A 22,189-nucleotide genomic window follows, 5' to 3' on the forward strand; every position below is an offset into this window, starting at 1 on the left:
GTTAAGAACTTTTCATGTTTTCCTGTCAGTACTACTAACAGCAAACTAAAAAATGAAAGGGAACCGACAGCCCACGAGCTGGTGGAGAAAGGGGTCTGGAGGAACTCACTTAGCCTCCCCCAAAGTCAGGAGGACAATCTGAGTCTGAAGACGGTAAAAAGGGTAGTTGATTCTCTTATCTGTGGTAGTTTTATGGTTGATGAATCACCAAGGACACGGAATCAGCGGAGACAGCCGCCTTCCCCTAGAAGCGATACAGGGCTGTAGGTTCCTGTGCCGCCTTCCCCTAGGAGCGATACGGGGCTGTAGGTTCCTGTGAGAGCCTCTGGTGACACTCCTGTCAACCTACCAATACACGATCTTGATTCCTGCGTTACGGTGTGATGAAGACACCTCAGTTAGTATCCACTGTTGCTTCACGAACACTGAGCTCGGCCAATGGCGCTGCCTCTCACGCCTGAGAGAAGCTGGCTAACACGTACCCCTCTAGAGACCCACCACAGCCTTCTCACCCTCGGGACCCCCAGCCAGGACACGAGCACTCCTCTGGGGGCCACTTTAAATAGAGAAATCACCAACAGGAAGTACAAAAAATGCAAAAAAGTGGCACTAAATAGACCAAAACAAGGGCATCTGATTTCAGCTGAAACTAGAAGGCAGAGTGTGCCCGGTCTGACCTGTGCCAGGCACTCGCGTGTCGGGAGACGCGGGCCCCTCTCCACTCAAGTCTGGGAATGACTGTGACAGTGCCGGGAGTACTGATTTGGGGGTTGCAAATGAATTTCAGCAAGTACGCAAATTTGCAAAGTTCGCAAATACAGCATCCGTGAACAACGAGGACCGACTGTAACTGACTTTGAGGCTAACAAAGATGATAAAAAGCCCTCCATCTAGCGGTGACTTAGAAAACCACAAAGCTACTTAAGCTACACTGGCAGAGAGCTTTCGCAAAACGAAAAACTTCTGCTCATTAGTGGTTTGGGTTTTTAGGCAGCATCAGGATGCAGTCACAGCTCTGGACTTCTGTCAGTCCACAAATTTTAACTTTATACGCACACAGTAACACTGACTGCTGTGTGAAACTCCTTAGGGTAAGAAGGGAGAGATTTACCATTCTCCCTTTTATGTTCTCTCCACAGTCTTTCCTGATGGCTATTATGATGGTGATCAACACACTGCTTCTCCATGTTGTTTTAGTAGTTTTAGCCCATCTAGAAGTACACTGCCAGGGCCTAACAAAAATACAAAAAGGTCCGGACGGGAGAGGCCACAACAGTGAGAGGCCTGCGTACCGCAAAAAAAAAAAAAAAAAAAAAAAAAATACAAAAAGGGTTCAGCTGTTCATCTGTGGTTGGAGAGAAAGCAATATTAAGAAAACTAACATCATACTACTTCAATTTTACACTGTCAATATTTAAGCCATTAAAATACTAAAAGGGATTTCATATAAGCCAGTGTTTTCGAGGGAAAATTAAACTGCAACCAGTACAGTCAACCCAGGAAAATGTTCTTCAGTTATGTTCTGTTGTGACTCCAAGGTTCCAGCTCCAGCAGGCTGAGGGAGGGGATTGCCGAATCTGGACGAAGTGCATGTGTACAAAGTGGCGCGGCTTAAGCAAAGTCCTGGGCAGCGACATCATCTCCGACTCCACTGGACGCACGTGGAGTATTCCAATACGCGAATGAATTCAATTCAATCGTCCCCACCTCAGAAATGAGACACGTTAGAAATGACTTTATATGTGTGCGAAATACAGAAGCATACCTAAATATATGAATGCACATATTAAATTTAAACCAAAGGGTATGCTGACCTAGAAATGACATCCCCCAGTAAGTGTGGGAAAGTTCCAAAGCCAGAGAACCAGTCTACCCTCAATAAAAAGGAAATCTTTGACCTCTGATTTATTGTTTTCCTTCCATTGCTCAGTACAGATCTGCTACATCTCAATTACTCTTAAAGAAAGGTTTTTAGATTCATTCTTTGACAAACTGAATTGGAAAACACTGAAAACAAACACATTATTGTTTCAAAACACCGATCCCCTAATTCACTTTCGATTTTCATTCATGCCCACCGGATTAGCAGCTTCGGGGGGTGGGGGGGAGAGGAAGAAGAGGAGCAAAGGAGAAAGGGAAGAAAAACTGATTCGTTAGAGAATTAAATTATTTAATCTTTTTTATTACTTGACCTACCATTAAGACAATCTACAACAAAAAGAAGAGGGTATATTAGCACACACAGTATAATCAGACTAGTGACCAGGAAACAATACAAAATGGTCCTTTGGCCATCTACGCTTTCTAGAGCAGTGGAGCTCAGAAATCCACTTACCAAGCCCAGAAATAATGACTTCTAAAGCCCTGAATATCCACTGAAACAAATGATGCCAATCGTGATTTCTCACATAGACTGCACAAAGATAAGGCTTTAAATGTGATCATTTTTAAATTCAGACTTAAATTTTCTTAGATTAAAAATTACAAAAGGGAGTAAACAGCAAAGCCGAATGATTTAAGAACAGAACCCATTTAGAAATCACTGTTATGAATCTGAACATACACAGGAGCATGACTATATACATATATGAAACTCTGCAAACTTACGGCGTTCTAAATAATTTAGTTAAGTACAGTTTTGGCATTTAAACAAAGATCAAATCAAGCTTTAAGCTAATAAGAACATAATTTTTTATTTTTAATCTTTTAAATATAAAAAGCTAAACACAAAATACAGACCAGAAAATCCTCATTTAGTAAAGATTATTTTGAAAAATAAAACATTTGAAATAAGGTGGCTTTCTATCCCACACTAGAATGTAAATAAAACCTCTTTCCCAGATTTATACTCCAAACTTAGTAACAACCCAAAAGCTGTTCAAATCTATGAAAAAAATGTACCATGACCAATTTAAATTACCTGGGAAAGGGGAAGGAGAGGGGATTAAAAATCAGAGCCAGATGCACACAGATGGAAAAAATGCTTGCAGTCACCCCCAATATAACCCTATATACTATATAAATCACAATGCAAATAAAAGTGCCTACATTATGGAACTGTGAAATTTTGTTTCAAAAAATAACAATAATAAAAATAAACAGTTGGGTATCATTGGTGCACATGGAATAATGTAACAACACATAACCTTGATAAGGCTGGAAAATACTGAAATAAAGTTAAGACTCAAAACACTCGTTTACACAAAAAAGTTTGCCAGAGAAATAAGGTGGTAGATAGGAAAGCAGAACTTTTCAGTAGGATGGCCTTTTAGACCAATTTGAAACACAAACACATCCTACCCCACCCCGCAACCCACCATAAATTCTAGTCGATGTAAACAGGGGAGGAAAGGTTAAAGCAAAGTAAAACACTTCTTCCCAAATCTCCTGCCCCAGTGAACTGAGTGGGGCAGAGCTCCCGACACTGAACTTTGTCCACCTGCCACTTCTCCCTTTAGCAATCCCACCTCCATTTTTCGGTTACAACATTTAGTCTGTCTTTTCCCAGTAAATCCAATCTCCTGGAATCAGTGCTTAAAGAGCGTAAGAGATTATTATCCTGGACTCAACTGAAGGATATACATTAACCAAAAAGTCTAAGTTAGCAACCTAGAGTGCAGACCTCAAATTCTTATTCTCAATTCAGCATGTGATGATCAACATTTGGCACCAGCTGGATAAATGAAGGTGTGATCAGAGTCTGTGAGCTGAGGCAGATGCAGTTAAATCATTACCCAATGTTTGCAGCTTATGATTTGGTGTGAACCTTAAAAGGCAGGTAGGTATAGACAGCCACTCCTCAACATATTTTAGAACTGGAGAGGAAACATTAAGAACAAGATATAAACAAAACCAGGCAAAGTCGCTTGACAAATAAAAATTCTTGTTAAAAAGAAAAAAAAAAGAACTGAACAGATCATTTCCACCTGATAATTAGCAAAAATGGGCATTTTTTCACCCTTAAACTAGTTTAAATACAGGCGGATGTCTTTCTACTATACTAAGATTTTTCTATATCTGTTTTTCCTAATCCTCAGAGCTTAATGAGAGATCGTTTATTCTATAAAGAAATATAGCATATATGGCCACAGTCTAGAATCTGCTTATGGTAACAGGAAACTTCTGTCACTTGAAAGGCAATCTTGCACGGTTACATCATGACTCTATGAACTCATATGGCGCAGGGTCTGCCCTCACCAGAAAGCATGGCACGCGCGGCCCAGGGTGAACACTAACACTGCACAGAGAAGCAGGAACAGCCAAGTCTCCACAGAACTCTTTCTATTTATTTAACTGTGTATGAGCACTCAGTTAATGCTCCAAAATAAAAATGGTGCAATAAGAGCAACTTTTAACAGAAACCGACAAGAAGCTGCGATGCCACTGGCCACGTGGCGCTGCAAAGAGGGGCCAGAGAGCAGTCTGCATGGGGAAGCCTGGACAGGGAGAGGCGGAAGGGAGGCACGGGAAGCAGGTTTCAGACGGACAGGGACACAAAACTGTTGTACTGCTGGATGTTCCGTTTGAGGATGTCCGAGCACGGGCCGAGAACACGTTCAAACCTCGGGCGGTCCAGCTTGACGCACTTCAGCGGGCCACGGGCAGCCACGGTGGCAGCGCGAGGACGATTCATCAGCAGCGCGATTTCGCCTGCAGGAGGGGAAAGGGCTGAGAGTAGGCTAGCTCCCTCAGAAACGTCTTCTGAGGGGCGCCCTCCGGGGAAAAGAAAACCCGTATTTTTCCTCCTAGTAACTCAGTACAGGCCACACTACATCTGCACCTCAGGAAAAAACCAACTGACAGATATGAGACAATCAATAACTTAATTATTAACTGAGTCAAGGTCAAAATCTCACACTACTTCTCTGAGAGCCGAAAACTAAAATAAAAAATAAAATTCAGGGCTTCCCCGGTGGCGCAGTGGTTGACAGTCCGCCTGCCGATGCAGGGGACACGGGTTCGTGCCCCGGTCCGGGAAGATCCCACATGCCGCGGAGCGGCTGGGCCCGTGAGCCATGGCCGCTGAGCCTGCGCGTCCGGAGCCTGTGCTCCGCAGCGGGAGAGGCCACAACAGTGAGAGGCCCGCCCGCATACCGCAAAAATAAATAAATAAATAAATAAAATAAATAAAATTCAGGAGAAGAAAAGGCAAGATTATGAAAGACTGTGATAGCTCACTGAGAAGTGACTTACAGAAACTGTGTTTATTGTGAGGAAATCCACATACCAAAATAATCAGAAGGCCCCAATCTTCCCACTTCAACAAATTCTTCATTTTCTGAACGACGCTGTAGCACAGCAGCTGAACCCTATAACAAAATCACCAAAAAGCAAAACACATTAATACTTTCAAATCCTGGGTGGCATTTTAAATATCCTATGCAATTTTAGCTACTCTGCAAAAAAAAAAAAAAAAAAAAGGACTCAGCAGTTATTTCAAATCCTCTGTGTTCATGTGATAAAAGGTAACTGAAGAGTCACTACAGGCTTGACGCTTATTTACCCCCACAGTTCCTGCTAGGAGGTACTTCTCATCACGCTGAGGTACTTCGAGGGTTCAGACTCAGGATAGCAAACTGCAGAAGGAGGGCCAAATCCAAGCTCACTGCTTTTATAAATAAAATTTTATTGGAACAATACACCAACTCATTTAGATACTGTCCATGGCTGCTTTCCCACTATGACAAGAGTTGAGTCTGCAACAGAAACACTATGGCTCATAAATGCCTAAATTACTTACTGTCTGGCCCTTTACAGAAAGACTTCCTCGACCCCTGGCTTAAACAACAGCGATTAGCATCTACTGAGCCACATTCAGCGAATCTGCTCTGTGGATCTCCTTGGCTGGCAAGAGTATCTGCTAGACATTTCCATGGATTGTGACGATATAAAACATGGTAACATTTAGAATTTAAATACCTGCCTTTGATCCTGTTTGCCAAATTAGCCCAAATGCATGATTTTAACAAGAACGGTGCAGTACATCACAGCCTGTGTGCTAAATGGCTGAGTTCTGTTTGGCTTCTGTGAGGAGAATTAATTCGAGTAGGTCAGAATTCGGCTATTACTTCATGCAAAGCCCTCATTTAAAATGTGGTGGCCTGGCCGAAAACCAAACGACGACATTTCAAAGGGAACGATAATTTTTAAATAAAACTGTTTATCTTAAGAACGGTAGCTGTAAATGAGAACTGGTGTCCCCCTATTCCCCGCCCAGTGCTGCCCCGTCTTTACCTCTAAAATAATGAAGAACTCATCTCCCGGCTCCCCCTGCACCACAATCTTCTGCCCGTCTTCAAACTGCACTGGTTCCAACGCATCAGCTACCGTGAGACGCTCCCACTTGTCCAGAGATTCTAAAAGGCAGGAATCAAAAGGATTTCTCTGCATTATTTGGTATTGCTAAAAAATCTCAAAACAAAAGGTATAAAGAAGTCAACCAAAATACTCTAGTAGTGACTCTAATCCAACATGGCACCTGTCTTCAACTACCTCTCGTCTCACCAAGATCCTCCTGTTACTTACAGATGACCCTAGAGCTTTCTTTCAGTAGCCAAGTGGCCAGGTTAACCTATACCAACTGCGTCCGATGGTACAGGGATAAGAAAAATGTAACGGTTAAGTATTCCTAAAGAATGCCATCAATGCAAATCGAACCTACAATTACAGGACCCAAAAGTAATAGTTCCAGAGATTCAGAGAAATAATGTATCAATTTAAATCCTCAGTAGAATTTATTTACAAAACCAACAAGAGTAACTAGAAAATAACTTTTGTTCCCAAAGGCCAAACTAACACCCAAGACACTAAACAAATGTAACCATTTCAGAGAAAGGACAAATAAGGGCAAAAAAGTCAATTCACTGTAACAAAGCAATGACTCAAGACTATATTACCTTATAAATCGCCATTTCCCCTCCCAATGAAGAACAGCTTGTAATAATGTCTCTAAGTCCACATAACAAAATATGTAGAAATGCCTCCAATTACCCTACTTTACTCTATATTTCCCCACACTTCTAGCATTTTTTCAGAGAAAGCAAGCTAATGACACCTATTCTTTCTACAGAGGAAATGCATTCTTGGAAATACTCACTTTCCTGAACCAATAAACTCACTGACGGAGCAACAGAGAAACAAGTCCCAGGGGGAACAACTGTGAAAGTCCACACTCAGGAGAACACTTCCAGTCTTTCTGTCTCTCCAGGAGGAATAAGTAACACTTATTTCTAATTTAGAGGTCTGTCATATACTAGCAAATTAAACGCACTTTAAAATTACTTCTAATTTAGTCACACTTCAACTCTGCATTCCATATGGTTTTTGTTAACCATTAAAAAAAGAAAAAGTTGATAACTGGAGTAATCTTTATGAAATACAATCAGTTTCCTTAAGCATGACTAACACTTCAATACAACAATTCTCCGTGCAATCTTCCAAAACTTACCTAAAATAGACACTTTACTAAGAAACTCCTCATACATCTTGCGCTTTCTCAGTGTGCTTCCCTATAAATGAAAAAAGAAAGTGTAATTCACATCACGCTGTGGAGTAAGAAACACTGTTTCAAGTAAATGAACAACAACAGAGAAGTCAAAGCTTGCTACTGCTGCTTGATACATGACTGGTTTCTTCCTGTTGAAGATGGTAAGCCCTCTATTCAGTTCAATCAAAAGCTCTTAGTAACTTGCTCCTAAAAGAAACACCAGGTATATGCCCAAAGAATTCACAAATTAGCGAAGTGTCAAAAAAGCAAACAATCAGTTCTCAAAACAAAACAAAACAAAGAAACAAAAACCCAAGTCATATATGTGACTACAGTTGAATATATTTCCAGCCCAGGGTCCTTTTCCACAACCCTGATCCTCCACAGAAGGAAGGAAATACAACTGCTACCATAGAAACAACATCCCACCCTGACAAAAAAAAGTGCCGTAACCCCAAACTAAACCAAAATGTCTTATCTGCAAGGTTTGCTAAATACATCTGGGGGACAGAAAGGGGAAACACACAGTTCCTCTATAATAAACATCCCTTACACAGTAAACTGCCTTGGCAATTTATATACTTATAAATATATATGTATAATATGTATTTATATTATTTAATATTTATTATATAATATGTATCTATTACATAAGTATATATATAATAGATATACATTATCTCCATCCCCAGTACAGAAAATTTTCTAAGTATGTAAATATTTATTATATAATATGTATCTATTACATATACATATACAAGTATATACACAATAGATATACATATCTCCATCCCCCAGTACAGAAAATTTTCTAAGTACATCCAACCGCGTACTGTCAAACAGCCAGACATGTAATACACAAATTTAAGAAAGCCATTTAAGATGACTAATGCCATTTACTGGGACTTAAACACCCAAGCTACTCCATAAATTTGTCAGAAAGTTCTCATAGAGTCTAATTACATCAGCAGAACATTCCAATGGTTTTATTACTTCGTTTATTCCTTTACAGTGAGAGGGGACATGAAACCTGCATCACTGCTAACCTCCTTTCCATTTAGAGAAGCTGATGGCTTCTGAGTGGCCTTCAATAACGTCATGCACTCGGAAGCGGCACCTCTCAGGCCAACTGTAATGTGTAAAGATCAGCTAAGGGGAGATGCACTGACTGACAAATGGAGAGATTCCCAAACATAAGCTGACCACTGCGTATACACCACATTTGTTTCCCATGTTATTTCTGGCCAAAGTTTTGTTCTAAAAGATCACTGTCTCAAACGGTATAATGAATAATGCTAAGTTGGGCTTAATACAAGCATTCAATCATTAAAAGTAAAAAATATTCTCATTTCAATGTGGTGATACTATTTAAACATTAGTCACACAGCCTGGATTGTGAGCCACACTCCAAAACGCACGTATCTTACCATGAGGATTCTTCTATAGCTGTCTCGGTCGATACCCCACAGCTTCACATTTGTCTTTGCCTTGACAGTGGCTGCTCTAGGTGTTCCATAAATCAGAGCAAGCTCCCCAAAGCTCCCTCCTTCCCCAACACTGGTTGCCCACTCATTGTTGACATAGACCTAAAATACAAAAGCATTGTTTTTTTCTACATAGACAAATACGTAAGTATTAAAAACCTGCAAACCTTTTTAAGAGGTCAGAATCCTGAACTTTGTTTTAAAAAATAAAATGTGTTACATTTTCGGTATACAACGGAGCAAAACAGCTGACTTCTGACAATGAGTTAAGTAAGTTCAGAGTGTCTGTAATTTACCTAGTTTAATTGTCTGATAAGAAAAAGTCCTCTGTAAGGATGACCAGGGCAAAAAAAGTGAACTAAGCATTAATATTAACCACATGTATTTACAGAGCACTGTGCCAGGCACGGTGCTAGGCAAGCACTTTACCTGCAGGAGGTACCGAGTTTTCTAATAATCTTATGGGAGCAACAAGACTTCCAGAACCAAGAAAGCTGTACACCCAGTCTCCCAGCTCACGACCGGTCTAGACTCTCCCTGACACCTGTCTTATTCCACAGCACACACACACGCCTTAACCACTAATCTAGCAAAAGTTCTGAACTGTAGGTCTAGCTGAAGAAATTACCTTTAGAAAGTATCTGTGTCAGTAAAATATTTGGCAAAAGGAATCGAACATACAAGGATGTAATAGCCCTTCAGAAACTCTTACAAGCAATAAATATCAACAAGTTGACTTTTAAGATTATCAACATATTTTTGCAATTATTAAATCTTACATCCATCTCTCCTTGATCAATCACATAGAAGTTATCCCCTTCATCACCTGAAAGCGAGGAGAGTAAAAAAAAGTTAGAAGCATATTAATTAAAGAAGCACAAATCAAACCAAATTAATGTAAAATAATGAACTTATGTCAGAGAGGTGCTGTGAGAGAAGAGTATATTACAAAGGAACAGAAACTTTCAAGAAAAAAGTCCAGCAATTTATTTTAGAAGTCGTAAAACTGAGTTTTTAGTCATCTCGTGGCAAAGAATGCCTCTGGAAAAAAAAAAAGCCACTTGTGTGTACAAAGACATTAAACGCTACATCATCTATAACAACAAAACAAGAAACAACTCAAATAGTAAGCAACAAATATCAGATTGTCACTAAACAAGAAAATATATGGATTATGAAGACCCATGAAAATATCGAGAGTAAATAAGAAAGGAAAAAAGAGAGGACACCAAAAGATGAGATCCATGTTACTATATGTGGTCAAAAAAGGTAAGAACCAGTAGAAGGCACAGAACCTTACAAAGAGACGGGCTAGATGATGAAGAATAGAAGTGTTGTGCTTATTTTCTACTTTATTTTACTTTGTAAGTGGTTAATAAGCAATATAAAGGATATGTGAAATATGTGTGGCTCTGGAATTCCATACAAAGTAAAAATGCATGAATTCCCTTTAACAGTTACCATAAACAAAACTATATCAGATGTTAGGGAAATATTAGTCCCTTAGGCAAAGTGTGCCTTTTAGCTCAGAAGATTTTAATTAAAAGAAATAAGAAAACCCAGTAGTATAACAGAAGGAAAATCGTGGGCTTAAAGAGGAAAACAACTTCAATAATAACAGTGCATGCCATAAAGCAGCCACCCTTACCCTGCTGAATAACAGTCTCTCCAGCAATAAAGGACACCGGAAACATGGCATCAAAAATATCACTGCAAGGGAGAGAAGGCCTCGCGTTACATTTCATGTGCTGCTTCTGTGGATTTCAAACATTAACCTTAGAATTAAAGCTCCCAGATTTTCAGCCTGGATTGTTATCAGGTGAACAATTACTAAGAGCCTTAAAACTTGCAACAGTGATGAGACTAGTTTGGGACACCAACTGCACTGGAAAAATAGTATAACAAAGTACCTGCACCTACCTTCTCTCATTATCATCAAGATGTGAAAACAGTACATTCTTTTCAATGGCTTTGGCTAAAGCAGCCATTGTCTTATAATCTTTTGGTATAACCTAAGAAAGAACAGAAAGTCAAAATGACGATTCCATAAACCAAGACCACTTCATGCTTGCAACCTAAATTACAATGAAATGTCAAGCTACATTACGGTATTTAAACAAGGCTGCTTTGAGTTAAATATTTTCAACATAACACTCTCATGCTGTCTTTGATCCACAAAGTTCTCAACAAATATTGACTCAATAATCCCCTTTGCCTACATCTAGGCCTGTGTTTAAAGGCTAGTATTTGGTTCCTAGTCAACAACTAAAGGAACAAACCAAAATCACCTTGCCCAAGGTGATTAGTGAGGCAAAACTAAGCATTTTCTGACAACTGGTCATTTTCTAAACTGTGATCAGGTACTGTTAGTCTCACAACCTCTTGCAAGCTCAATTCCCTTCCCCCTTCAGGCTAACAGCTTAACTCGAAATGGCAGACTGGCTCTAAGAGCCAACTGAGACAAATGACGCTCGTAGGGTAAAAGGCTGAAAGCCACAACATGAATTACAGGATGTCAAGAAACTGACACCATGATTCAAGAGAAAAAGGAGTACTGCCTGCTCTTCTACTGCAAAACAACAACATGCAAAAGAAAACCCCCAAAACTCACTTATGCACTGTTTCATAATTACTGTTAGTTATTTCCTCTGATGGTATGCTGTTACAGAAACCTGTTCCCCAAGTACCCAGGAACTGTACAGGATGGAGTACGATCCATCCTGTTTGTGTTTTACTACTCAAAACAGTGCACGCATTCATCAGAGAAGACTGGATGGCTACCACGTGGGTCCCAGTGCTCAGATATGAACACTACCTTCCTCACGTAGGATGCAGCATCTTCCTCCGTGTAGACCTCGGCACTGATGGCGCCTCGTCGCCTCCGGCCCTTTACCGCTGGGTTGGGTGGAGGAGGAGAGATTTCATCCTCCCTCGAGTCTGCACGAGCGCTCGCTTTCTGCAGAGTCTGGATCTGTTTTGCCTCCTCCTGAAAAAGATCATAAGTTTATAAAATGAGACCCTTCAGCATGGCATTCTTCAGCTGGTATTCTCATACTCCAATGACGGTCCTTCTCAGTCACTTCAAATCTCTCCCTCTATTACCAAGCTGAAAGTTAAGGGGCAAAGGTCAATTACAAATGGGGGAAAAAATGGAGAGTCAAGCTTGAAAAGAAATACTCTGGAAAGACTTCACTGTTTCTCAGAGGGTAACAGATGCTGTATTTATTAATGAACAAAAGCCACTGGTACAGGGCACGTAACAGGCAAATAAAAAATTATATACTCATTATGATAATATACCGACAATGATTTGTAATGCACTCAACAGTAATGAACTGCAAAACAAAAGGCTGGGAAATTAGTGTGAGATCCCTGCCCCGCCCAAGAATGCCGTCTAGGAATAATCACTCAGGCACAGCAAAGTGACAGAAGAATGCCTAGATCACTGTGCTACTCCATTCATTCAATATGTATTCTCTGGATCTGCCACGCCAAGTCTACACTAGGCAAGGGGAACATAAAAACCGGTCGGAGGGCTTCCCTGGTGGTGCAGTGGTTAAGAATCCGCCTGCCAATGCAGGAAACACAGGTTCAAGCCCTGGTCCGGGAAGATCCCACATACCGCGGAGCAACTAAGCCCGCGCGCCGCAACTACTGAGCCTGTGCCCTAGAGCCTTCGAGCCACAGCCACTGAAGCCCGCGTGCCTAGAGCCCGTGCTCCGCGACAACAGAAGCCACTGCAATGAGAAGCCCACGCACAGCAACGAAGACCCAACGCTGCCATAAATTTATTTCAAAAAAAAAAAAAAAACACCAATAGGAGAGAGTCCTGAGCCTGTGGAGTTCATATTGTAGCTGGAGTCTCAGGTATAAACAAATAATGAAATGTGATGGCAACCTAGAATTTAACTAAGATCGGATGTAACAATACTTCTCCTAACAGAGCTGGAAGCATTCTTTATGGTCAGGGTTGACACTTGAAGTTAAAACAAAAAAAAGTTTACCCGCTTTTAAAAACTTATTAAACCAATCCGTTTAAAACTGATATCAACTACTTAACGTTCTTATTTTTCAGATCTAGGGCCTTAAAAAGAAATTCCTCGCAGGTCTTCAGTAAAGAATGAGTTATGCCCTGACGTAAAATCAGAATGAAAAAAGCCAAGAATGGTGAGCTATTTACATTCTCATTCATCTGACTCACCCTCCATTATTTTTCTAAGCCGTCTTTCAAATTCTAAATGAACTCAGCATTTACTATTTCTGAAAATTTTTTGATAAAAAAGAAACTAAGGACCTGCCTACTTTTTCTCCTGCATGGTACTCAGCTCTGCATTTGGCATCAAGACAAATAAAAGAACATATAAATGCAGCAAGAAAAGTCTAGAACGATAACAATCAAGGCATTAATAGTGTTTATCTCTATTATAGACTCATGTTTGATTTTTATTTTTTTATTTTTTGGAGGGAGGAATTGGCTTTATTTTTCTCATTTCTCTAGATTTTCTAATTTTCAATTAAAAACACAGTAAGAAAAGCCTATAACAAACACAACTTTAATATATTTGCATATTTAGTTACAAATGCACTTACCTGTTGACCAAATAATCCAGTAAGTCTACTGCCAGGAATCTATTCTAAAATATGCGTGTGTGTGAAATGACAAGATATACAAGGTTATTTATTATATCACTGCTTTTAATAGTAAAACACTGGAAACCACCAAAATGGTCGTCAACATGGAGATTAAATAAACTAGTACATCCATACAATGGAATACCATGCACATGCTGGATATGAATTTGTAAGTGCCCATATATTATCCCTGGAACACAGTGTCTTCCTGCACTCTAGGAAGACAACGAAGTGGGGAAAAGACTTTTTATTGTCATATCCTTTTGTACCTGCAGAATTTTGAACCATGTGCAAATATACAACCATTTTTTAAAAAAATACATTTTTAAAGAAAACCCACTTCATTTTCATTCCGGTAATTCCAGTAAACAGGTGAGGTTTTCCCATTCCATATTAACAGAGAATTTTAAAACTCAAGTCTCCCCCAAAGTCTAAAGTTCAAGAGTATAAATGAAAACACAAATTCTACCCCAAAATCTGTCACTGATATTTCACAAAAATTTCACGGAAAGTTTCACAAGTAATATCTCATTTGGAACTGTCTTCTATCTAACTGAATTTTTAAGACAATTTTGAAGTACCAAAAGCATTTTGATTTTAACACTGTTCCATGGGTTTTCATCTTCAATAGCAATCAGCTAGAACCTAATCCTGGTGACTCAGAGCCATCACTGAGATCATCGATTTCTATTACACAGTTTTACGTCCTTTTTCTTGCTGTTCATCCTTCGGTCAGTCTCCTCCCTCCTCAGTTCTCTCACTTATTAAAACAAAAACAGACAAAAGAACCCCTCCCGGTCCACTTACTGTCAACACATCCTAGAGTATTAAGCTCCGGTGCTGTGCCCACCGCTTACTTAATATGCTTTCAACAATCACTATTTGTCCCCTCCCTGCCCCTGCCATTCCATGCTTCCCTGTAGGTGAAGTAAACGTCCCCGTCCCACGGACCTGGGGCTGGGTAAGTGGCTTGTTTTGCCACAGCATGTCCTCTTGTAAGATCTGACTCTGGCCCCTGCAGCATCCGATCCCTCTCAGCCTTGGGAGCAGCTCCTTCCACTCAACCCCAGAACAAGACACATGGAGCCAAGAAGAGAAGATGGGCTGAGCCCACAAGAGCTGCACATGACCAAGAAATGAGGACTTCTGTAGTAAACAAATGAAATTTGGGGGTCGTATGGTACAACATAAAGCTACTACCCTGTGTGACCACAGGAAGTTACCTGATTTCTCTTAGTTTTACCTGCTACCTCTGTAAAATGGTGATAATCAGCAACCTCACACATCTGAAATAATGAGCATGTATGTATGTATGTAACGTGCTCACACGGTACCTGGCACACAGAAGACACTCCATGGTCGGAGCTATTAAAATTCCTCTCATCTATCGGACAGGGAGGTTCTAATAAATATGTGCAGAAAAGAGGATTCAAATTACAGGTAACAGTCTGAAATAAAACGCAGAAGCTTTCAATGGAGCTTTTTGGTGCATCTCTTATCGAGCAGTTGAGGGTACCAGAAACATGACCCCTGGTTAACACAGGGAAAGAGATGACAAGAGCGTGACCATATTTTCACACATATAACCTAACACCTAATGCACAGAACAATGACCTCTTGAAAAGTTGAAAACCTAGTTACTTGAAAGTCCAGATATTTACATTCAACCCTGGCTAACGGAATGTATACAAGTGAACAAAGATCCTTGAATTATAAGAAAAAGCGTTAAGCTGTGACTTTTATTAAAAGGCAAAGAAGCCAACAATCATTAAATTAAAAAATCCCACGTGCAAAGAAACTACTTTAATCATCATTTCTTGTTTTCCCCTTGCTCAGTGCTTAAACAGGGCTATGAGAGTACAGGCTCTGAAATGAGCACCACACACGCAACACTCCCTATAAAAAGACACACCCTTCACGTCTCACCAACCTCATCCCCTCATCAGATGGCTTCTATTGATGTCCAAAGAGAAGAAGAGGGATCACCTTACAGTGACCAATTTCAGAATCAGGTCTCCAGAAACACACTTCACTTCAAAACAGGGAAGGCCCACAGCAGCCTGGCGCTACAGTATTTCACTATCAGGAAACTGCTTAAATAAGAGAAAACCAGACTTTCTACCACAATTCCAAGACAGCAAGGCTACATTCATCGGGACTGGTTAGTTTTTTGTTGTTGTTGTTTTTGCGGTACACGGGCCTCTCACTGCTGTGGCCTCTCCCGCTGCGGAGCACAGGCTCCGGACGCGCAGGCTCAGCGGCCATGGCTCACGGGCCCAGCCGCTCCGCAGCATGTGGGATCTTCCCGGAGCGGGGCACGAACCCGCGTCCCCTGCCCCCTGCATCGGCAGGCGGGCTCTCAACCACTGCGCCACCAGGGAAGCCCCTGTTGTTGTTTTTGATTAGTCTAATCATGGTACTAGACACCAATTTCAACAAACAGCTTTTCAAGAAAACAGTAGAAAATTCCTGATCACTGAGCCACCCAAACATTTTTTAAACACTAGTAAAACAGACTCTTTTACTAGTAAATTATGCTGGTTAAGAAACTGTCCAAACCAGTGGGATAGATTACAAATATTTCTGCAATACAATTAGATAATTAACAATCATATATCTAAGAAAATGCCCCCCAACTGGTTCACAATTATGAACCACATCAAAACTTCAATACGCTTAAGAAAACCTGTAAATTTATCTCGCTGAATTTCAGAAGCAAATCAAACAAACTACTCAAAACATTTAACAATCCAAACTTTCTCATTCATCATTTTTTGAGGGAAGTGAACTGAAGCATCGACCTTGATGAAAAATGATCATTTTGCTTAGAAAAGCACACACCACATGCTTAGGTCCCACTGACATACACAGAATGAGGATGAACAACAACGACTAAAAACTACATTAATTTTTTTTTCAAGAGGAAACAAGTCCTGACCAGAGCTGTAAAGTAAAATTTTGATAACCATCAATCTTGATCTCTCTGTTCTAGAGTCGATTCACCTGAGACATATTCTACAGTAAAACACACTTCACTAATTCAGAGTTTCTGAAATATCAGTCACAAGCTAGACTCAACTGTTTCATTACAGTGATTTCAAAAGGTGGGATAAAACCTATAAGTTCACTTGCTTTGCTGAAGAAAAAAGCATTAAATGCTTTCAAGTACTGTAGAATTTCTCACTTCAGTGGTACAGCAGTACCACTGCTGTACTTTAAAAAATTTTTACTGGAGTATAGCTGATTTACAATGTTGTGTTAGTTTCTGCTGTACAGTGCTGTACTACTTCTGATCAACTGTACCTAGTCAGTTATTTCATTTAGTCAGTTTTATGTACTAATTAAAATAGTTACAAGGAACTATATGTTTGGAAGACGAAAACCTGTTAGCCAAGTAAACTTAGCATACAGATTAGTTTTGATAAATTCTACTGATTACAAAGTTAAAAATTACTTCAAGTACGTTAACTACATTTCTTTTCTGAAGTTCTATTTTAGATGATGATGATGATTATAGATTATGATTTGGTCAGAATTCCTTTTCTTCCAAAAGGTACAAATCAGCGACACTCTACAGCATCCCCTTTAACAACCGTCAGGGTCATCTCATGCTCTGCCCCATTTATTTTTACCTTCTCCAACCTCTCAAAGTATTCCCTGAGGAATGCCATGGGCCTCTCGGGCCGCGCGGTGCACAACTGCACGATGGAGTCCTTGAGCAGGGCCTGGATGTTGTGCTTCTGCACGTAGAGCTCGCATTCCCGGAGGCTGCGCTCCTCCTCGCTGGCGGTGCTGCCAGACGCCATGGCTCACTATGGGGAAAACACACAGACGCCTGTGAAAACTGTTTACAAAGAGCAAATGTCAATTTGGCCTTCGACCTAACAAATTCACTAGGCAACTGATTCACAAGGATTTCTTTCTAAGTAGATTTTTTTTTAAACAGGGAGGTGAGGGCTAGGGAGTCAAGTATGTACAGAAATAGCATTCTCTCAAAGTAGTGTTTCACTGAGGTCCTGCTGCACAGGATCTAGGCTCTGCAGGCAGCCACAGTGAGAAGAACCTCAGCTCTCCGTTGGAAGTATGAGCCACTTATCCCCGGCAGAGGCGGGGTGCGGAGGAGTCAGGCCCTTAAGGGAATTTCATTCAGTTCTCCTCCTACAAAAGAAACCATGATGCCGTGCAAAGTGTGTACATGGCAAACGGGACAGAGAATTATAAGGGCACACAAGTCAGCTCTAAGTGAAAGCAAGAAAGCACAAGAAAGAACATCTGACATTCCCTATTCGTAACCCAGATCCCAGGGGAGTGTCCTAATCTCACCCAGCAAACCACTGGAGCAAAGGCTCTGGTTAGCCAACTACTAGCACAATCAACATTTTTTAAAACACAAAAGAAACCCCAGATGAGTTATAAAAGCAACTTTTAATCCTAGACTCTTTTTACCAGATTCCAGCTCTAGATGATAACACATTTACCCACTAGTAAGAGAGCAAATTCTTAACAGAAAAAAAACCCCACATAAACAAACACCTTACTAAGTAAACGATAAAAGATTTGGACAGGAAAAAAAACATTTTATTCATCTGGACAGGAAAATGTTAAAACATTAAGTTTTAAACTCACATGAAGACTCAATAGATAAAACTGCATTTAGTGAATTTTAGAAGGTTCAAACTACCTCGATGTGAAGTAAAATAAACAAATATAACAATGGGCAGCTAACCTTACCCTGGAATTAAAAGCTTACTAATTTAACAAAAGAGCCATAAACTGTTTTCCTTTCAACTCCTAATTATTAAGTAATTAAGATTAGAAGATAAAAGTGAGGTCTCCTCCACTTTGCAACTGAATTCAATACTAGTTGGTCTTTTCCAAATATAATGCACACAGAACCACTGAGATGACATTATAAATGTCAAAGAAGAAAGAATCAGCAGAGTAAAGAGCTACCGTGCTGTTAGGCATCTTGTTTTGACAACTTTCATGGTAAGGGTCAATAACGAGTAAACTAATTAACAGACCATGAGAAAGTCGTAGCTCCCTGACAAGCACGTAAACTAAGAGGCCACAGAAAAAGACTCATGCTGCTACTTCAGAAATAAACACTCTAATACAAACACAAAAAACAAAACAAAACAAACACAAAAAACACGGTACTTTCGGACAGATTTACACCAGCCCCTTTTCCAGTTCAGACAGCCACATGAACTGAGAATCCACTTCAGTAGGATTTTCTGCATTTGAAAAAATACTGTACTGAAAGCCACCGAGAACAATGATCAATCAGATCTTTTTATGCTTCAAAACATTCAGATCCATCTCAGGAATATCAATACATGTATTCAACGGATCAGAGAAATCATTCGAAGATCTGGTCTGCGGTAGAAATGAGAGAACTGGGGCTAAGCGTGAGACTGGTTTGTTGTTTGCAACAATGTATTTAAAACACCAAAAGGAGGACACTGGAAATAAGGTAGCATATTAACATAAATGCCCCAGGACTGGCGCAGTCAGGTCACCGTGTGAACCCCGGAATATCCGTATTTCGGTCTTATTTTTTTAATCGAATACACCTAGATTAAGTCCGTCCTCGTACTTGGTTGTAAGAGCCTAACAATTTAGCTCCCCCCCGCCCCCAATTATTTAACTGCTGCAAAACGTACACTGCATTGCCTCTCCTCCTCAGAAAACACTGAGATTCTTTCTTTCATAAAGTCGGTTGTGACACAATTCCGTTTCAAAGGGATCACACGCGAGGCGCTATGCCAGACACCTTGAGAAACTCGCTGATTCAGGCCGCAGACCCTCAGACCAGCCAGGAGCCCTTCCTCGGGGTCATCCTCGGAGCACCGAGAAGACCCATCTCTCGGGCATCCCTCCGGCGGTGACGTCGTTCGGCGTCGCACCTACACTGAGCTGCCGGGGGAGGGGGGGCGGGTCACAGGTACCGCGCACGTTTCGGGGGCAAGGACACGGAAGTGCCCTTCACTCCACTTAGGCCACAGTCACGGCCACGAGACGAAGGGAGGCCCATCCTGCATCCCGCTCGGGTCGGAAGGCCAAGGGGAGACCTGGGGGGGCGGGGACCGGGAAAGGGGGTTAGGGGAGAGGGGACAGAAAGCCACGGAGCGGCCGGGCGACGACCACCGCGGGGGCGGGGCGACAATCCCGGGAAGGAAGGGGAAGCGCCCGCGGAAGAGGCCGGAGAGAGGAAAACGAGGACTGCCGGGTCCCCGGAGCAGCCGGAAAGGCAGGGGGTCGATGGCGGATTCCGGGGACATCTCGCCACCGTCCTTCAGGAGACGCGGGAGGGCGAGCGGGGAGGCCGCAGGGGCGGGGCGGCCGGAGCGGACCCCGGGGGTCTGGGGGGCGCAGACCCGGGCTAGGGAGCTAGGCCCGCGGGGGGCCCTCTGGAGGCGCCGGGCCGGGAGGCGCAGGGGGTGCGGCCGTCCCCCGCAGGTCGCTCCCCGCGACGCCATCTTGGATCGGCCCGGCGCCTCCAAACGGGCGGCTGGCGGCAAAGCTGGGCGCGCGGGGGACCCCGCCGAGGCCTCTCACCTGCGGGCGGGCGGCGGCGGGTTCGGACTGCGGTCGAGGCGGCGGCCGGCGGAGCTACCTCAGCGCTCCCCTCCCAGCCCGAATCCACTCGGCTACAGCTGCTGCTCGGCGGCTCCACCGGAAACGGCCGCGTCGCAGCCAATCAGTGCCCGGCTGCTGACGTCAATGCGCCTCGCTCTGGCCAGAGCCGTCGCCTTGGCAACCTTAAAGGGGCAGCGGCCCCGGGTCCTCCGCCGCCGCTCGTTGAAGGACCCTCGCCCCTCCTCCGCCTGGAATGATCCCCCTTCTACCCTTCTTTCCGTCCTGCCTTGTCCCTCGTCCGCAGCTCTCCTCGCGCTTGCCTCTGGTCTTCTCCTCACTCTCTCTAGCCCGAGGCTTCCCTCCTCTGTTCACCTGCCGCCCCTTACCTGTTCCAGTCTGGACGCCACAGGTCCTCTCTTTTCTCTCTGCTGCTCTTCTCTCGCTCTCCGCGCGGCTTTGGGCAGCTCCCCTCTCTCCTCCTCGCCTCTCTTCTCCCCACCCTCACTCCCACCTCCCTCGCCGCCTCCGCCTTTTCTCCCTGCCTTCAACCCCCGCCCCCAACCCAGGCCGACCCACGTGGGGCGTCTCGGATGACAGGTGGGCGACTCCGCCCCGTAGCCCGGGCCGGAGGGGGACGCGGGGCCGGGGAGGGGGAATTCCTGCCGCTTCCAAGCCCCGGAGGAGGAGGCGGATCCGCTGCAGCTGCGCCAGGGGCCGAGCGCGGGCGGATCCCGGGATGCGCACGCCCGCCGCGTATCCTGTGCTCGGCCCGCGCCGCGGCCTCCGGGCTCCGGGCCGCCATCCGGTCCAGGAAATCCGAGCCCTGCCAAGTGTCTGTTTGGCCAACCGGGCCGCTCTCCCCTCCATGGGTGCTGTCGCCAGTGGAGGCCACACAGTCCCTATGGGCACAAAATGCTGGAAAGGACTTTGTCGGGGTCCAAGAGAGGCCTGAGTCCTTCTAGCTCCTGGAATGTCCCCATCGTCGCCCCGACTCCGCATAGTGAGAAGTACAAAACGTGCCGGTGGGCACAAACCGTCTGTGACCACACGAGAAATCTCAGCCGCCTGTAAAAACTGCCCTCATCGGGGATGATGGAGGGGAGGGCGGGGGAGCGACTTCTATACTGCTTCAGCCATTTTTTTTTCCCATGCAAGTATCCGCCCGTGGAAGAGGAAAGGGGATGAGAGGCAGGGGACGCTTTCGGACATATGAAGTCGCTAAAAGAATAAAGAAGGTCCTTGGAACACACGTATCTTTGTGTCTGGCTGGTACCTGTTGTACCCTTGGGGTATATAGCTCTAGGGCTGTATGTGTAATATACACAATGGATTTAACACATAATGCAAAAAATATATAAATACCTCTAATAATTTTTATACTGATTCCAGGCCGAAACCGTAATATTTTGGATATATTCGGTTAAGTATTATTAAGATTAATTTCGCTTTTGTTTTTTACCTTTTTAATATAGCTATTAGAAAATTTTTAATTTCCTCTATGACTCGTGTTTATAGTATTTCTGTTGGACATCACTGTCCTAACAGGCCAGCTGCTCCCCGAAATCCACCAGTATGATAAGGCCCCTGCTTATCAGAGTATTTCTTTTATTTAGTTGTGTTTATCCCACCCCCACCCCCCCACCCCCAGCCACGGACTTTCTGAAAGTCAGAGGAAGCATAGGCACATCAGAAAGGCCAGATTAAGCCTATAAGAGGGGAATGTAGGGGGAAGTTTCTTCTCCCACTTATGCCCCCATGGGACTTTCGCCAGGGATGGGTGGAATGGGAGATGAAAGGCACAGCCTCAGTCGTATATATGATTTCACCCTTGTCAGTACAAAGAAAGGCTAATTAAACTGAACCCTAAGCTGGCAAGCAGGAGGGGGAATTCGATAGCACTGAGCAGGCCCGGTCGCATTCTGAGAAGAAAACACTGCGGTCGGATAAATCTGAGTTTGGTTTCAGGCTCTGCCATCTCCGGTAATTGACTTAATCCCCGTGAGCC

General features: G+C 43.0%; 2 protein-coding genes across 3 annotated transcripts in view; one reads left to right on the forward strand and one right to left on the reverse strand.

Annotated features, from left to right (window-relative positions):
* The window catches only part of FAM20A (FAM20A golgi associated secretory pathway pseudokinase), a 49,991-nt gene extending 45,340 nt beyond the window's left edge, over nucleotides 1–4,651 (forward strand). The window contains exon 12 of the mRNA XM_067717191.1: nucleotides 1,140–4,651. Coding sequence (XP_067573292.1) covers nucleotides 1,140–1,149 — 10 coding nt within the window. The 3' untranslated portion in view covers nucleotides 1,150–4,651. The remainder of the gene's footprint in view (nucleotides 1–1,139) is intronic.
* On the reverse strand, nucleotides 2,162–20,815 carry PRKAR1A (protein kinase cAMP-dependent type I regulatory subunit alpha). 2 transcript variants are annotated; one of them, XM_067717197.1, is made up of 11 exons: nucleotides 20,571–20,815; nucleotides 17,235–17,414; nucleotides 11,786–11,956; nucleotides 10,891–10,982; nucleotides 10,619–10,680; nucleotides 9,750–9,796; nucleotides 8,914–9,072; nucleotides 7,448–7,508; nucleotides 6,235–6,356; nucleotides 5,228–5,309; nucleotides 2,162–4,650 (listed from the first exon to the last, which is right to left on the reverse strand). In XM_067717197.1, the coding sequence occupies exons 2-11, from the start codon at nucleotides 17,406–17,408 to the stop codon at nucleotides 4,478–4,480; spliced, it is 1,143 nt and encodes a 380-aa protein (XP_067573298.1). In that variant the 5' UTR covers nucleotides 17,409–17,414; nucleotides 20,571–20,815; the 3' UTR covers nucleotides 2,162–4,477. The 2 variants fall into 2 exon arrangements, with proteins under 2 accessions (XP_067573298.1, XP_067573299.1); XM_067717198.1 differs by lacking the exon at nucleotides 20,571–20,815 and adding an exon at nucleotides 20,164–20,319.
* Nucleotides 20,816–22,189: the final 1,374 nt, after the last annotated feature.

This window comes from Pseudorca crassidens, chromosome 19, assembly GCF_039906515.1.
Source record: "Pseudorca crassidens isolate mPseCra1 chromosome 19, mPseCra1.hap1, whole genome shotgun sequence".
Classification (NCBI taxonomy): domain Eukaryota; kingdom Metazoa; phylum Chordata; class Mammalia; order Artiodactyla; family Delphinidae; genus Pseudorca; species Pseudorca crassidens.

Excerpts from the sequence above, each read along its gene's own strand:
- PRKAR1A (XM_067717197.1), bottom strand. The coding sequence starts at position 17,408 with ATGGCGTCTGGCAGCACCGCCAGCGAGGAGGAGCGCAGCCTCCGGGAA. Across the intron at positions 11,957-17,234 it reads ACTTTGAGAGGTTGGAGAAG|GAGGAGGCAAAACAGATCCA; the intron begins GTAAAAATAAAT and ends GATCTTTTTCAG. Across the intron at positions 5,310-6,234 it reads AGTTCTTCATTATTTTAGAG|GGTTCAGCTGCTGTGCTACA; the intron begins GTAAAGACGGGG and ends ATTTTGTTATAG.